This window comes from Carya illinoinensis, chromosome 8, assembly GCF_018687715.1.
Source record: "Carya illinoinensis cultivar Pawnee chromosome 8, C.illinoinensisPawnee_v1, whole genome shotgun sequence".
Classification (NCBI taxonomy): domain Eukaryota; kingdom Viridiplantae; phylum Streptophyta; class Magnoliopsida; order Fagales; family Juglandaceae; genus Carya; species Carya illinoinensis.
The window spans coordinates 4122321-4139367 of NC_056759.1; the positions used below are offsets into that span (position 1 = coordinate 4122321).

General features: G+C 35.4%; 1 protein-coding gene and 1 long non-coding RNA gene across 3 annotated transcripts; one reads left to right on the plus strand and one right to left on the minus strand.

Annotated features, from left to right (window-relative positions):
- Positions 1 to 435: 435 nt before the first annotated feature.
- On the minus strand, positions 436 to 14577 carry LOC122318596 (diacylglycerol kinase 7-like). Of its 2 annotated transcripts, XM_043136112.1 has the most exons (12): positions 14229 to 14577; positions 13215 to 13337; positions 12910 to 13047; positions 12741 to 12826; positions 12024 to 12111; positions 11145 to 11220; positions 10195 to 10277; positions 9116 to 9186; positions 6886 to 6963; positions 6533 to 6620; positions 5994 to 6110; positions 436 to 874 (listed from the first exon to the last, which is right to left on the minus strand). In XM_043136112.1, exons 1-12 carry the CDS (start codon positions 14562 to 14564, stop codon positions 716 to 718), a joined length of 1443 nt encoding a protein of 480 aa, XP_042992046.1. In that variant the 5' UTR covers positions 14565 to 14577; the 3' UTR covers positions 436 to 715. The 2 variants fall into 2 exon arrangements, with proteins under 2 accessions (XP_042992046.1, XP_042992047.1); XM_043136113.1 differs by lacking the exons at positions 436 to 874; positions 5994 to 6110; positions 6533 to 6620; positions 6886 to 6963 and adding an exon at positions 7056 to 7444.
- A 254-nt stretch (positions 14578 to 14831) lies between these two features.
- On the plus strand, positions 14832 to 15876 carry LOC122318597. The gene is made up of 2 exons (XR_006244883.1): positions 14832 to 15090; positions 15491 to 15876. It is a non-coding gene; the product is annotated as an uncharacterized LOC122318597 (long non-coding RNA).
- The last annotated feature ends 1171 nt before the right edge of the window (positions 15877 to 17047 follow it).

Sequence of the window (17047 nt, forward strand, 5' to 3'; positions counted from 1 at the left end):
TGCAACACATTTGATACTCTATTAACCAAATACTGCCATTGAATTTACATTTGCATAATCCAATGAGAGTAACCTAAACGGAAAGGATCTCAATTCTCAAACCGGAGGAGAGCCACTCACTACGCTTAAACGACATGTCATTTAGATACATCACCATGGTGTTCTTATGATTATTTTATGAAAATCTATTTATAGATGTAAGTAATAGCAAATGAGAGTTCATGAGAGGAAATGTAATTAAACCCTAAAGTAAGGACCGAAATAAATTTTAAAAAAATATATTATAAATCAAATGCATAAGAGTGTAAAGATTAACAATTATAAAATCAAAGGGTAGTTCTTAATAAATTAACAAATGCTAATAGACCAGAAACGATAGGCCATTGCAACTAGTGTGCTCGCGACTCCAAAATATTGAACAGATCAAACACCAGATTCAAGCAGTGTGCCCATTTATTTCAATTAATTAGCATGTTCTATACATGAGATCATTACAAAATACATAAGATTATTAACCCAGAAGAATCCCTGTAGCTGGTAGCACTCTAAATTGTGTATGACATCCAAAAAGGAAAGGTGATAGTTTAGATTTTCACTAACAATGGAATTGTTACAACAACAGATACACTGTTAAGTGAGGCACATAATTAAAATTTACAAGACCTCAGGGAAGATTTACAAGCACCATTCCCAAATGGAAGGCAAGTAATTGATATCACTCTCCACCTATCACAAGTGATTGAAAAGGGATCCTCTTAATTTTCACAAATGTTGAGTAGTCCTTGCTCATTGGCTGTTTCCATGGCTCCCCATCCATCTGCATATATCCATTTTTCCACTCCCCACCTCTAAATTCCAATCGAATTGCTGCAGCCTGGAGATACCAAATAAAACTTCATGAGTGCCAATGTTTGATTAACAGGGCTCAACCATTGTTCGTCGTCACAATGGCAAAAACACTTTATAATTTTATTTCATTATTTTAGTATTTCCATTTAGCAGTTAGAAATAAATTGGAGTAAGCCATTCGGATTTACTTTGCCAAATAACTCGAGGATGTGGAACATGGCCAGAAAGTTAAACAGCTTTTTTTCTTTTTAAGAAAGTCAAACAACCTTACCATTGAGTTCCACATATGTGGAAAATATCACTTAATCATACAATAAAGTTTTCAAGCTCCTAAAATGCTTCTTAAAGTAGCTGAGCGGTCCCTAAAGTCTAGATAAATCATAAGAAAAGTCTTGATATCGGCAACAAACAGAAAGGAAAATCTTTGAATATTCAGGTGGATGCACTCACTCTCAAAGGGGAACAGCAAGCACATCAAAGGCCAAAGAATGCACGTAGGTTTTGTAACATAACCGACATGTTTTGTAACATCAAATTTCAAAAACAAATAAAGGCTTTGTGCTTTCTACATAGAAGTGTATTCAAATAAAAATTCTTGCTTTAGTTAAGATCTGATGCTTCAACAGGATTCGTCAATCATACAGAAATATCAAGCTCTCTGTTTCCACTATGTTGTGCCCATCCATCTAACGATATATCCATATTAAACTACAAAATATTTAGGGGAAAAAAATATGACACCTAGTTAACAAAATCTGAAAGCAACCTGATAATTTCGGTGAGAAAAAAGGAAGAAACACAAACTATGGGGGAGCTGCCATGTAGCACCTCCACTCTAAATATTTAAGGAAAATATCCGGGTTCATACCAATATTATAAAGACCCTCGCCAGTGCCAGTCTTATCCATTAGCCTTTGATAGTCAGAACTTTTTTCTTTCTTTTGGTAAACAAGATTTCAATGATCATCGCCTGATGATTGCCTAGATAGTCATAATTTTAACATGGTAACATGTAACACCCCCTTCTTGAAGGTTGGAGATGTCACGTGTTTTCATAAAAATATCCCGCCAAGAGATCTCATTTAAATAAAATAAACATTTATTTCATAAAATAATTATTTAATAAAAACATGTCTTCAAATAATTTTAAATAAAATAAACTGGACATAATTTATGTCATAAAAATAATTTATTCTAAGAAGTATGGAATCTAATCAACTACTCCATCTAATCCTAGCCCATCTACTCGTACTCCTTATCATGCTCACCTGGGGTGTTTAAAAATATAAAAACAAACTAAAATGAGTCAATGACTCAATAAGAAACCCATTGTAACGTAAACATACTTAACATAAGGTTTTCATAAAATATTTTATACTAAAAACTTAAAATCATGATCATTCATACATATGCTTATGTCATGCATAACTTGTCTTAAATTATCTGACTTATCATACTTATTTTGCTGACCCACACACTTAATCATGTGTGCAAAGTTGTACATTGGCCCCACATCCCGCGGTCACAAAGGGAGCCGCTGATGGTATTCTATCATACTTTGGTGGACCATGCTTAACTCTGTAACTTGCACATTCAACCATAAATTGCATTGATACCATGCATCTAAATGGTCAGATAAATTGCATTGGTATCATGCATATAAATGGTCATCTGATTAACTGTTATCAGCTCTTTTTTTATAGTTAATAAGAGAATTTTATTCCAAGTAAATAGGCATAGCCCAAGTACATAGAATATATACAAGAGAATACACCTGAATACAAGCTATAACAGAACACTACTAAAATTAAACAAGATTAAAACAGAACATTACAAAAGTTCCCATCCCTTACAAGATTCTTCACCCAAAAACTTAAAAGTACTATAGAAAAACTCCCCAAGTTCCCCCATAGTGTTCAAAATCTTCAAAACATCTTCCATTCCTCTCCAACCATAGGCACCAAAATAAACACAAGGGGATCATCCTCCACACTGTTGTACTGACTCTACTCCCCTCAAGACCTTGCCAACAAGACAAGAAGTCCACCACATGCATAAGCATCACCCAAGCAATGCCTACCCTAGCAAAAATCTCATTCCACATCTTCATCACCACTTCGCAATGAAGAAAGAGATGGTTAACAGATTCACCATCCTTCTTACACATATAACACCAATCAACCAACAATATACCTCTTTTCCTCAAATTATTCGTGGTTAGAATTTTCCAAGAGACACCAGCCAACAAAAGAAGCAACTTTGCTAAGCACCTTGGCCCTCCAAATACATTTCCGGGGTAGTCTTTAGCTCCCTGACTAGATAACACCTTGTAAAAAGATTTCACAGAAAATCTGGAATTATTATTTTGCACCCACAGCAGCCTATCCTCCCTATTCTGATCAATCTTCATATCATATAATCTTCCAAAAAAATCAGATACTTCACCCACTTCCCAGTCCTGCACATCTCTGTTGAATTCCACAATCCAATGAAACATGTTATTAGAGAACTGATAACAATCAGCCACTGCAGCCCCTTTATCTCTAGCAATCCTAAAAAGATTAGGAAATACAGACTTCAAAGCAGAATCCCCGCACCAATTATCATGCCAAAAATAAATTTCCCATCTCCCACTTTGAATTTTATGTTTTTGACAAAATCCCCCCATTCCATCCAAATGGACTTCCACAAACCCACCCCATGCACCCCTTTTACTTCATTTGTACACCAATATCCCCACATCCTCCCATATTTAACATCCACAATTTGTCTCCATAATGCATTACTCTCATTTTGATATCTCCAAAACCATTTCCCAAATAAAGCGTGGTTGAAAATCTTTAAATTTCTCACACCCAAACCATCACATGAAACCGGTTGACAAACTTTATTCCAACTCCCCAAATGGAATTTTCTTTCCTCCCCATTACCATCCCACAAGAAATTCCAGAAAATCTTCTCTAATCTTTTTGCCACCCCCGCAGGTAAAGGAAAAAGGGAAAGGAAATATGCAGAAAGATTACACAAAGTGCTTTTAATCAGGTAATTCTTCCCCCTTTAGATAAGTAGAGCTTTTTCCAACTAGCTAACCTCTTCTCCATCTTCTCAATAACCCCAGCCCAAATAGAAATAGATTTGTGAGGAGCACCCAGAGGTAGACCAGGATATCTCAAAGGTAAAGAAGCTGCACCCAGAGGTAGACCAGGATATCTCAAAGGTAAAGAAGCTCTTACAACCCAAAATGTTAACCAAATCAAAAATATTCCTGACTGTACACACAGGAACAATTTCAGACTTAGATAAATTAATTCTAAGTCCAGAAACAGCTTCAAAACAAAGCAGTAAGGCTCTCAAAGCTCAGATATGATCCTGGTTTGAATCACTATAGATTAAAGTGTCATCTGTAAAAAGTAAGTGTGAAACTGTAATGCTGCCCCGTGAGCCATCTCCCACTATGAATCCAAACAAAAAACTCCCTTCCACAGCCGCTTCAATCATATGACTCAAAGCATCCATAACTATTACAAAAAGGTAAGGCGATAAAAGATCACCTTGTTTAGACCACGGGTACTACTAAAAAAGCCAACCGGAGTTCCATTCAACAATAAAGAAAATCTGACCATTGAAATACAAATTTTATCCATGAACACCACTTCTCCCCAAAACCAAGTCTACCAAGTAAGTAAAGGAGAAATTCCCAGTTGACATGATCAAACGCCTTTTTCATGTCCAATTTAACTAGAATTCCAGATTCACCCATTCTTATTCTGCTTTCCAAGCATTCATTTGCTATTAAAACCGAGTCGAGGATTTGTCTTCCTCTCACAAAAGCATTTTCAGTCTTCAATATAATCACACTTAAGCAGTTAGCAAACACCTTAGAAATAATCATATACACCCCATTCATCAAGCTAATAGGGCAAAAATCTCTCATATTTACAGCACCCACTTTCTTCGGAATGAGGGCAATGAAAGTAGTATTGATACTCTTTTCAAATTTCAAGAAAGAATAGAATTCTCCAAATACTTCCAGAATGTCTTCCTTCACTATATCCTAACAAACTGTTATGAGCTTATCTTGCACTTGATCTTATAAAAGGTTACGTGTATTATGCAACATAAGATGCATGAGATGTATAATACATACATATCTATAATATGCGGAATGAAACATAATTAATGACGTGCTTGCAAATATCATGACATGCATGGTACGTAAACACTGGTTTCGAAAGAACTGGATTTAATAATAATAAATATATAACTAGCTAACGTATACTGATCCTAATTTATGAACAAGTTACTTACCTTATAGTTTTACTTCCTTAAATTTCCGACAAAAAATCGATCACGGTGCTGGACTGGGAGGTTTATGGCTTTTTTTCAAATAACATGCAGAAGGGAGATATTTATAGAGAGATTTGGGAGTCGGTGACGACCAGTTTGAGTTAGATTCGGTTAAAGAGTTTAACGTGAAGATGACTTGTAAAGTTGTATCCCTGTTGGAATAGGATGCCGACAAGTTCAAGTTCGAGTTGGACTCAGTCATGATCATTCAAAAAGAGAATTTGAATTTAAAAACATGATCTAGTAGTTCATTTAATATAGGATTGGCAGTGACTGAGGCTGTACATGGAACTTCAATCAGTGATGATTTTAAATTGAAATAAATTTCTAATGGTCGATCTTTAAATTCTAAGAAGCGGTTTGGATTCAAAAACTATCTCATCTCATCTCATCTCATTTCATCATTACAATTTTTTCAAATTCGCACACCAAATATAATAAACAATTCAACTTTTTCAAATCTCAAAATAATAATAATATTAAAAAATAATATTCTAACAATATTTTATTCAACTTTCAACTTTCATCTAAAACCATCTCATCTCATCTCACTATCCATACAAGCCCTATAAGGATTCTAACTCGTTCAATAAATAATGAATGGAATTTAACCTAGTTATTGAGCCTAATTAAAACTCCTAATCAACTTCAATAATTTATCACTCATGGACTTATTCAATATAACACATTAAATATAATTTAGGCCCAATAAAAATTATTAATATCTCGACCTTAGAATTATTGGGCCAGATCGTTACATAGCACAAACAATAAAAAGTTCAAATTAGATGCAGTACCTGTGCGATGTGTTTGGCAGAGATGAGTTCAACCATGACAAATGATGCATGCCATCCTTGCTTTAGACCAAATATTTCTAGTAGACCATCATCAGGATGGGCCTCAACAAAGCCTCTCTAAGAATAACCCCAAAAAAATCCAGGTAAGCATCAACTCTTGGAACCACCACACAATGACAAGTATGCTTTCACCAGACTAATTGCTATCACATTTGACAATAGACCATTCTTAAAAAAGAAGAAGAAGAAGAAGAAGTAACAAAGACCAAGCTGTCAAGCAACAAAGAGTGTTAAAAGAAGTCTTTGCATCCTCTCAATAAGTAACAACCAACACAGATCACCCAAACTGAAACAAACAATTACGAAACCTAGACGCCCTTTCAACTACTACAAAATGCAACAAAAATACAGAAATGCACAACTGAACTATGTCAGTTTATAATGAAAGAAAGTAAAACATATGCATGTGTGTGCATAATCGTAGCCTACAAATCTGCTGAAAAGCAACATATGTCATCTCAAGCACAACTACATGATACCTTTTCCAAATACTCTGGCTTCAAATTTCCCCATGGATTTCTTCCACTTCCGTAGTTATGAAGATTTAAAGCGACTATTGCCCTTACACTGGAAGAAAAAGGAAATATAACATTGTCAGGAGAAATAAAGTAACACAATAACAAAAAGGGCATCCTACTCGTACTAAAAGTTAGTTATCAAGCTAAGTTCAACAATCTATCTTCGAGAAGGAAGAGGATCAACAAGATGAAGAGATATATGAATATACTCAGAACTAGATGATGGTACTTGAAACTGATGCATGGAAGTAAACATTATTCTAATAGTATAAGTTTTTTATAACTCAGCAAAAGTTATATCATTAGAACTTTACCTTGAAGGAACTGGAATCTCCTCCCATTCTGAGCAATTGACCTTTTTGACATGTATCCTTAAAATGTTCCTTAGGCCCCTACAATGAGAGAGGGTTTTCAATTTTTTAACAAATGCATATTACCTTATGAATGGTAAGTGTCAATACAAAAATCTACTAATGGAATTTTACTGCGAACAACTTTAGAAAAACATTTTACACCACAAACAGGAAAGAGTGATTCATCTCCCACATAATCAGAATAAATTAACCTACCCCAAAAATTCCTAAACTGAGATTTATACTCATTTAGACAATCGATTTAAAAACCATATTTGGTGAATGGCACTGCATGCAATTTCCTCACCATATCCTTATGTCTATGCTCTCTAACGAAAGAAAGAAGAGAGAGAGGCTCTAGCCTAAATAACCAAGGCAGAAGAATCCACCCCTACAGAATTTCAAGGAATTTAAAATTGTGATCCATTGCTGAGCAAAAGGCCAAATAAATTGAATTATACTCCAAAATTTAGAGAAATGCAACCTACCACAAATTACCCGCATCCCCCAAAAGGGCATCCTTTGACGATTCAATTCATCATGCACATACAGACCCAAAAATGTAGAAAATCACTAACTTGATGACTGAAAGATCGGATAGCATGCAAAAGTACTATGAAGAAAGAAATCACATTCACATGAAGGCTATAGGAATCCTTAATGAGGAAGGAAAACCAATTTTTTATAAGTAATAAACTTCATTAAAAATAGCAAAAGGTGCAACCTAGCCACACAGGATGCACAAAAGAGAAACACCTATCTAGAAATAAGGGAGAGAAAACCTTTGAAACTCTCATACACAAAATCAAAGTAATCATGCATGTCGAAGAAGTTTATGTTACTCATGAAAAAGAAATATATGATATTGTTCTTCTCCATCATCCATTTCATCTGAAAGAGGGAAAAAAAAATGAAAACCTTCAGCTCTGGCTCGGTGGCTCCTACTGAGCATGGTGGCAACCCCTAAGAAAACCCATCCTTTAAAATGACTCGTACACGAAGCCTGACATAAAGTGACACAAGACTACCAAGACAGTGGTCCAGGTTAAAAGTATCAACAAAGAAGAAATAACAATGACAGATACATGTCAGGTTCTCCTACCCATTATGTTGCACATCTGGCAAGTCATTGTTATTAGTCAAGCTAAGTATCACATCAGTTTTTAAGACTGATTGCGAAAGACCAACATATAATCCAGAAAAAGAGTTGGAATAGAGAGATAGAGATATGAGAAAATTCTATATCAGTACTAACAGGAGTCCAGGTAAAAAGTATGATCAACAAAGAAGAAATAACAATGACAGATACATGTCTAGTTCTCCTACCCATTATGTTGCACATCTGGCAAGACATTGTTATTAGTCAAGCTAAGTATCACATCATTTTTTGTGACTGATAGAGAAAGACCAACATATAATCCAGAAAAAGAGTTGGAATAGAGAGATAGAGAGATGAAAATTCTGTATCAGTACTAACAGGAACTAGATTGGCAGGATGAGTTTCTTGGTAGAAGCTCTCACGAAGAGAAAAAATGAATAATCAGTTCAGGAGAAGAGAGATGTAAACCCCAAAAAGGAGGGAGATAATCGAATCTGACACATTCATTCATAGGGGAAGTGTAGCCTAGATAATGATCTTCAGCACATGCAACCCCTATTCTACAAAAACTGCAGGCAAAAAGTCTTTTAGAAGCTCAAGTAACTTCATAACTATGACACTGATATAGAATGTAAAACCCAAAGCACAAGCTTCCTCAAAAGAATGTCACTGCCAAAGTAGCCAACCTATCGTCCCCATTTGAAACACAAAACAAAAATATATATATTTGATCATTTTAACTCTACAAAAAAATATATATTCTTTATTTTTGAGCTTTCAATAAGTGATTATGATTTAAGTAGTTCAAACTACCAGTTACAAGCATATAGAAATGTCAACATTACAGCCAAGAAAAACTAGTTGAGACCATTATGGTTCTGCTCATCCACAAAATCAAGGATGTCTTATCAACCAGAAGAGAATGACATAGAAGCACTTCTGTCTGATTAGATTTCTTGATGACCAGTTGAATTGGGGACCTCCTCATAAGAGTAAAACCTTTTCTTTTTTTTTTGTCATTTTAAGAGAAAGTAACAAGCATAGAAAGCCATTGAAATAAACAAAAATAATGTCAGTTCGAAGATATCTGACCTTAAACTCGGACTGCTCGCGCAAGGTGTGAAGAACCAACCTTGAGTGCAACCGTAACCAGAGTAGATAAGCTGCATGACAGATTGATCAAATCACATTCGTGTTAGAATGACCTAGATACTTGAGTGATGTTTGGGAAGATAACTATGAAAATTTTTTTGATGAGATGAGAGATGAAATGCGTTTCCCTAACAAGCCCTTATTCTTTCAAAAATGAGTTTTTCTGATTATGAATTATAACCAAAACAGAAGCAAAAATAAAAACACAAAAGTGCTTCAACTGAATAATCGTGAACACTGATATCTAAATGCATGCTCCAAGTCTATCTACCATCCTGGCTGCTCTGTTTTCTAATGCCTCTCAGAAATTTTCTTCCACCTCAAGTGATTATGTTTGAGATTTCACAAAGACAGAGGAGTTTCTTAAGTTTGAGAACATGTGGCTTAGAAAAGAGGGTACTCATAAGAAAGTTCAAGAGCAGTGGAATGAATATAGTTTCAACAGTCATATTTAAAAATCAACCAAGCTTCATATTGTTACAACAATAGATGATATTTAACAGTTGAGTAATATCTACTTGTTTTTTTTAATAAGTAATAATCTTTATTGAATAGAAAGAAACTAGGCAATGCCCAAGTACACAGGAAGTATACAAAGTGAGACAACTAGTTACATTCTAGTAAACTGGATTGAGTAATTTCTACTTGTGTCCTGGTACAGTGTGCGGCTTATTAAAAAAAAAGTTCCAGTGCAGTGTGCAGAAAGGAAAAAACACTAACGCAGTAGAAAATTAGTTAGACCCGATATTATTCATCAACCAACGTGTTTTCTCGGGGGTTCAGGGGAGAAGGAACACAGAATGTTAAAATATTGAAAGAAACTATTAAAGTGCTTCCCCGCCCCCTCATATATATTTCCTTGGAGTTCTAGGCAAGACCAACAAATAAATCACATAAGGCAAGTAGTAAAATGAAAATCTATTGAGGAACTTTAATCAATAGTAAAATCTAATGTTAATGGTATAAAACCTCAAGCTATATGAACTCAGAGATAAAGCAGTCAAGAGACTCAACCTGACCTTGTTTGTAATTGGACCTTGTGCAAGATAAGGTTTTTCATTGCGTAAATGGTGGAAGCCATAAGCAATTTGAGCATCCATTCCTGCATGAATAAATGATAACATATAGGGTCCAAAAAAACTAATCTAAAGTTCCATATAAGAAAGAATCTCAAGTTAGGTAAACTAGTTTTGTGTATGTGTGTGTCATGGCATTCTCATTTGAGTGAACATGTAAGGTAAACTAAACAGTACCACTGAAGATTAAATTCTATCCGTTCTTAATTAACCTTGAGTGATTTCTAGAAACCAAAACGGATGCAAACAAGCACCAGTAAGGGATTGCTGGTCATACAAAAATTTAATTTAGGTTGACCGTTTTAATAAATTTTTGGGTAGTTACTCCGCCATCTAAGACGTGTGATACCCATATGATAAGGATAAGTTTAGGTGGTGTATGAGATCCCACATTGCTTAGAAATGATAAGTTCCTGCACTTTATAATGTTCTAATGGGGCTCTAATTGTATCATTAACTAATCCTTTTAAAATATAGGCCATGAGGTTTGGGCTTTCTATTAGAGCATTACAGATAGTATATGGGCCTATTCCAACTAGAAATGTAGGACTTGAGCCGTGATACCTACAATAGACTAACTCGACGAGGATGTGGGGAATTTAAGTAGGGGATATTGTGATACCCCATATGACAAGGATAGGAATATGGGATATATGGGATCCTACATTGCTTGGGAATAAGAAGTTATTGCTCTTTATAAGGTTCTAAAGGAGTTCCAATTATATCATTGACTAGTTCTTTTTGAGTATAGACCATGTGATTTGGGTCTTCCATTGGGGCGTTACAACATGCCAATAAGCTGAGAAATGGGCAGATATGATCATGTTATTATCTCCCACCAAGTCAAATACTATGAGTGGATAAATTAAATTCAACCAGTCAGGTCAACATACCAATGCTAAAGTAATTGTAAAACACTCCTTCATAGCAAGTCGCTTTATCAGGCAACTCCCCCTCGACTTCCAAACCCTACATCAAAAGAAAATATCCACATTTGAAAAAAGAAAGACTCAACAAGTTTTTTACCTAAGCACTTCGATTCTTCAAATTGTCATCTTTACATATACAGTAGACATTTCTTTTATCGGTAATCAAGAAGTTTCATTCATAAGCAAAAAAGGTATAGAAAAAGTACACATGATGTGTACATGAGAGGTATCTAACTAGAGTTTACATGTACAATATACATAATACCAACTAAAGCCAAAAATATGTAAATTTAAATGGTTTTAAATAAATTTTTAATAATTATTATCCTGCCACTGAAAGAGAGTCTCGTTGACTGAGAATATAGATTGTAATAAAAACCTTTAAGCAACAAGTATGTTATAATTTATTTTAAAGAAAAACTGAAGTTAATGGCAAACACACAAGGCAAAAAAAATTCGTGAAACCCATTAACCACAACTGTTATTACCTTCACGAACATAAGTTCAATCTTAATAAGTAACAATAACGATTCACTTAAACATTCATGCATTGTGCAGCACACAACACTAGTGAGTGTTTACCACCACAAGTTTATCAAATTAAATAAAGCAAATGAGAAAAGAAAAAAACAAATATAGATCATCAAATTAACAGATTTAACTGGTATAAAGTAGAATCTTTTCGGAGCAGATAAACAACTCAACAAGCATTTGCACCTGAAATGCATTAGCAGCTAAGAAGCCCCAACGTAAAAAAAATGCAAGAAGAAACTTAATAGAAAAAATACTAACATGTTAGTAGCCATCTAAAATAGTAGAATGTGGAGTAAGTAGATCAGCAACCTCATCAAGAGCACACTCTTCTGTAAGCTTCAGGGAGTGAGGTGGATCAGCAACTTCACCGACTGGCATTGACAGCAGAATATGCCAACTGCACCATCAAAAAACGATTTTACATAGCTCCTAGCCACATCAATAAGCACTCATATAAAGTAGTTTTACTAAAAACAATGGTGACCATAACAAAGTGACCCTAAGCTAAATCAGACATTCATAAGAAACAAACAAGTATATCATTTGTACTGGAAAGTATAAGAATTGTTTGAAACATAAAAGAGCAGGGAAGATACTCTCTCTTTTATGCAGAGAAGATATTCTAAAAAATAACTTATAAAAAAAGATATTTTACATTAGTGCACTTGCAAGAAACTCCTTGCCGAGGTGTGCAACCCCATGATTAGTCGGGACTTTGTTCTCGGACACCCGGTGCCAGTCAAAAAAGATATTTTACAATATGTAAGAGATGTGCCAATTTTTAATATAATTAAACAAAAAGTTTTCTTTTGCTGAAAAATTAATTAAACAATCACTTTTTTTACAGAAGAGGTACCCCAATTAATTAAACAATCACTTACCCGCCAGAAAATTTACAATTATACTTTATATCTTTAATGTTTTGCTCTTCACTTACCACACCTATAATTGGAAAAAATAATTGGCATTGTCACCCCTAAAATTCAAAATATATTACTAGCTGTTACCAGATAATTGAAAACTTACCTATCCAAACGGCAGATAGGACCTGTAATAGCTTTGTGGAGTGATCTTTTGACAGCTGATTTCCATGCAAATGGAAATGAACCACCCTAATGAAAAAATTAAAATCCAAAGTTCAACAAACAAGACAGCACTCAGCGAACTCAAATCTTCAGAGCGCATAAAAGCTTACCCAACCAAAACTCCTAGATAGGTCATTTCCAGTACCAAGTGGAATGATTCCTACAGGAGGAAATGGCTCCCTACCCTGTTTCCTAAGTTCTCCAAGGCTTCCCAGCACCCAACCAACTGTACCATCACCTCCAGCAACCTGCTCAAGAAGCTCAATAGCTTACATTTAACACGAATACATTTTTAAGAATTCACTAAAGATACAATTATCTTTTTTCCAAATAATGGGGGTAAATGCAACTGAGCTATATATTGAAGAACAATATGTGAAAGTGTGCTCCAGGCTAATGCGTCCAGTGACCATACCATAACCCTCATCTTTTCACGAGTCTCTTTGGCACAAGAGTCGCCAAGATCAGCAAGCATCTCTAGGCATTTCAACCCATATTGGACAAACTCAAAAGGCTTCACATCTGCCAGGTCAAAAACCTGCATTACAAAGTATTTCCAGTTCAAAGACAAAAATTTCCAGAAAATAAAAACACCAAAATATTATAAATAATAACTAAAACGCCCCCACCCCCCACCCAGAAAAAGAACTAAAAACCTTAAAGTAGGATAACTTCCTCGCAGCCTACATCTAAGTTGCACGAACAGAACTAGCTTACAGCTGCATATTATTGAAGTAGTTCCAAGCACGCATGCATATATTGGTGCGTACCCACACAAACGTGTACACACACACAGAGACATAGGCATTAACATGTTGAGTTATATTAGGATTGTTATTCTTACCCTCGGAGTGAAATTCTAAATTTGTTGGATATCAAAAACCAATAGCTAAGAGTTCACGTGGACCAGGTTGAAAGAAGACACTTTTCCCCTTCTAACATTCCAATTTTCACAAGTTTGCTTGCAAGCTCTCTCAACATAGCCATAAAGTTAGAAACTTGATGGGTCTGACATAGTACCGAAAGATGTAGCTTCCACGAGGAAATGCTGAACGAGATATCAGATGAGGACCCCCTGACAGGTAAAATGGTTCCCAGCCAATGACCTCAAGAAAATATCAATCGCACGCATTATTCCCACAAAACAAGCAAATTCACACATTGCACAGAGCCACAACGCTAGATCCGTGCTTCTTTAACACTCCACAACTTCATCACACGTCCCGGCATATCGTACTTTCCTTTTTTTAAGCAGCATATGATACTTTCATCAACATATAAAAATTACAACCAAACTTACCAAACCAAAAAAAAAAAATCAATCATTTCATCCAATAAAAACAATAAACCGCGGACACATTCATACATATACATAAAAGCTTATGATAATTTGAATTTATTAAAAAGAGAAAAAACAAGAAATTGGAACCTGTTCTTCGGCAATCAATTGCTGGAGCCTCTCCTTAAGCATGGGGCCGTTACGCCCACCGCTGCGCGGGTTGATGAAGACGATCATCGGGGCCTCGGGTGGCTCAAGGTTTTCCTCGTCGCCGCCACGGTCGTGCATCCAGGTCATGCCGGCAGTCGGGTCCTTGGACTGGACGGAGTCGCGAACGGCAAGGCGGAGGTACTGCGGCATCAGGAGCCTCCTCCGGAGCTCGGCCTTGTCAATCTGGATCCCCGACAGCCCGCACCCCCTTAAAGAATCAATCATGGACAACCTCGCCGCGATCCGCGTCGTTTCGCCCGTCGACGGAGACCCCATATCTCTCAGCGCCTCCCTGCCGCCACCGACGCTGACGCAGAATGAGTAGAAACTGACTTCTTGTCTGGGAGAGTGGTTGGTGGGGCGGCTCTGGAAAGTAGGAGTACGTTTATTTATTTAATGAAATATCGAATCCACGCAGGATTTTACTTCCTAGTTCGTCCATAGTTGATCACTTCGGAATCTTTGGACATCATACCGATGAGAAAATGCTACGCCCACCACTGAGTTTTACCGCTGCCTCATCCCGCTTGATGTGGCATGGCCCCATAGCATCCACTTAAAATATTAAAAAAAATTGAATCAGTCTGCTTACTTCCTTTTTGTCCTTCTCTCCCAAATTACAAACCCTCAGAACTCCACTTCATAGCAATTTTCGTGCCCTGTTCTTGCCTTATTCGAATCATTCATCCCAACTCCACATCGTAGAAGGCTTCTCGTCATTCTCTCTTCCGCATCATCTCCTCCACCTCGCCGGAAACAATGTCTCGACGGATAAACATTTGGTCACAACTCAGAGCCTCAGGTGAGAATCAACGTCAGGCCACAACCCAGATTTTTTACTCTGGATGCTTTTAGTGAAGTTAACTATTTTATTTAGTCCCTCTTGTAAACAATAAAACAATTTTTATGCCTTTCCATTTTTTTCCATTTCATTGATTCGGAACTTTCCTTTGTTGGGTTTATTTTTCTGCAATTCTGATTAATTCATGAGAAAAAAAATAGATATATATTTTTTTTTATTAATGTAGTTTTGTGCTCTGGGATTTTTTAAAGGTATTTTGCGTAAAAATGACTGCTTTTTCGATGGGTATTGAGATGTTGAGCTCAGTCTTTCCCACTGATGGTTGTTAATAAATGTCTCGATACGGGCACAATCTGTCTGACGAAATGTCTCAGTTTTCTTTCTTTCAAAATGCTTGCAGATCTCTTGGTCCTAACCTTATTCGATTTGAGGGAAAAATATAGATATGTACCTCTCGTACTGGAGGTCGGACGGAGGAGAGCCGGAAGACTGGGCCGGAAATGGATCTCTTCTGCCACGCGGACTAGACGCCGGTGGAGGTCTGACGGAGGAGCCGGAGGAAATGAAGGCAAGCTTAATGGGAGTTGGAGATTTTCGACTTCTGAACGGGGGCCTAGGGCGGGAGCCGTGTTTTGCTCTTTTTTTTAATGAATTAAAAAACACATGACATGCCACATGGTATAACACGTCAAGCGGGAAAACAAAGTGGTAGTAGAACTCAGCGGTAACTGTAACATTACCCCCCATGATTCATACGTTAGAGAAACCTGCACGTTACGTGCTCCATCCGAGATTCTTTTGCCACTTCTCCAAGTTTATAACATATTTATTATTATTAAATAATTTTTTATTAAATAAAATAATTATAAATATATCACATCTTATATAATAAAATAATATTACGTTATATAACATTACTTGCCAAAAAAACATATGCATTATAAGAATATATATATTTGAAACAGTCGATTATAAGAATCCTTCTACAAATTGATTAGTCTCTCTATCTACTAACATTAACAATTAATCAATACATTATTTATCAATAGTGAAATCGAAAATAATTATCTTGTGATGGGGTATATTCAATCCCAATCTTTGTAAAATTACCAATGAGAATTTAATTGAGATAATAAAACAAACAAAAAATCAAAAAAAGAAAATCTTCATTGTGAGGGGGAGTCCCCCAAAGCATGCAATCATAGTGATTAAGATCCTGTCGCCAATATTATTTATCTAAAAATTAATTTTTAATGATATGTTATTTTGTAATAGGATGAAAATAATAATTATATTTAAAAATTTTTACATCACACACCATGTGCCATGATTTAATTTAAAAAATAAATTTTAAATTTTTTAAATTATATTATATCACGGATAATGGGTATTGTAAAATTATTTAACTTTGAATTTTGTTATATTGAATCTATAATTAATAATTATCAAGCGAGTTTTGTATAAGAAAAATACTTTAATCACAAATGAATTATATAAAATTAAATTCACCAACTGACGTGGTTTTGATGTGATACATCAGATTGTAAATTTATTTTTATTGTAAAATCGATCTAACAGATTCCATGAATGTATGTCATTTTGTGACTTTATTTTTATATAATTATTTAATATTTGTAGCAGTTCTCTTCATATAATATGGGCCTAGTGGTGTGGTGGGGTAGGTGGAGGAACCATTAAAACAGCACACAGGTCTGAAAACTAGTTTTTGAGTGGGTGATGGACTTGCCTCATTTGAATTTAGAGTTGATCTCAATTCATCCCATATTATTTAATCTAATCATTACAATTTTTTCAAATATCCATACAAAATATAATAAATAATTTAATATTTTCAAATCACAAAATAATAATAATATTAAAAAAAATATTCTTATAATATTTTATTCAACTTTTTCTCAACTCACTATCCAAATCTCACCTTAATACCAACACAATA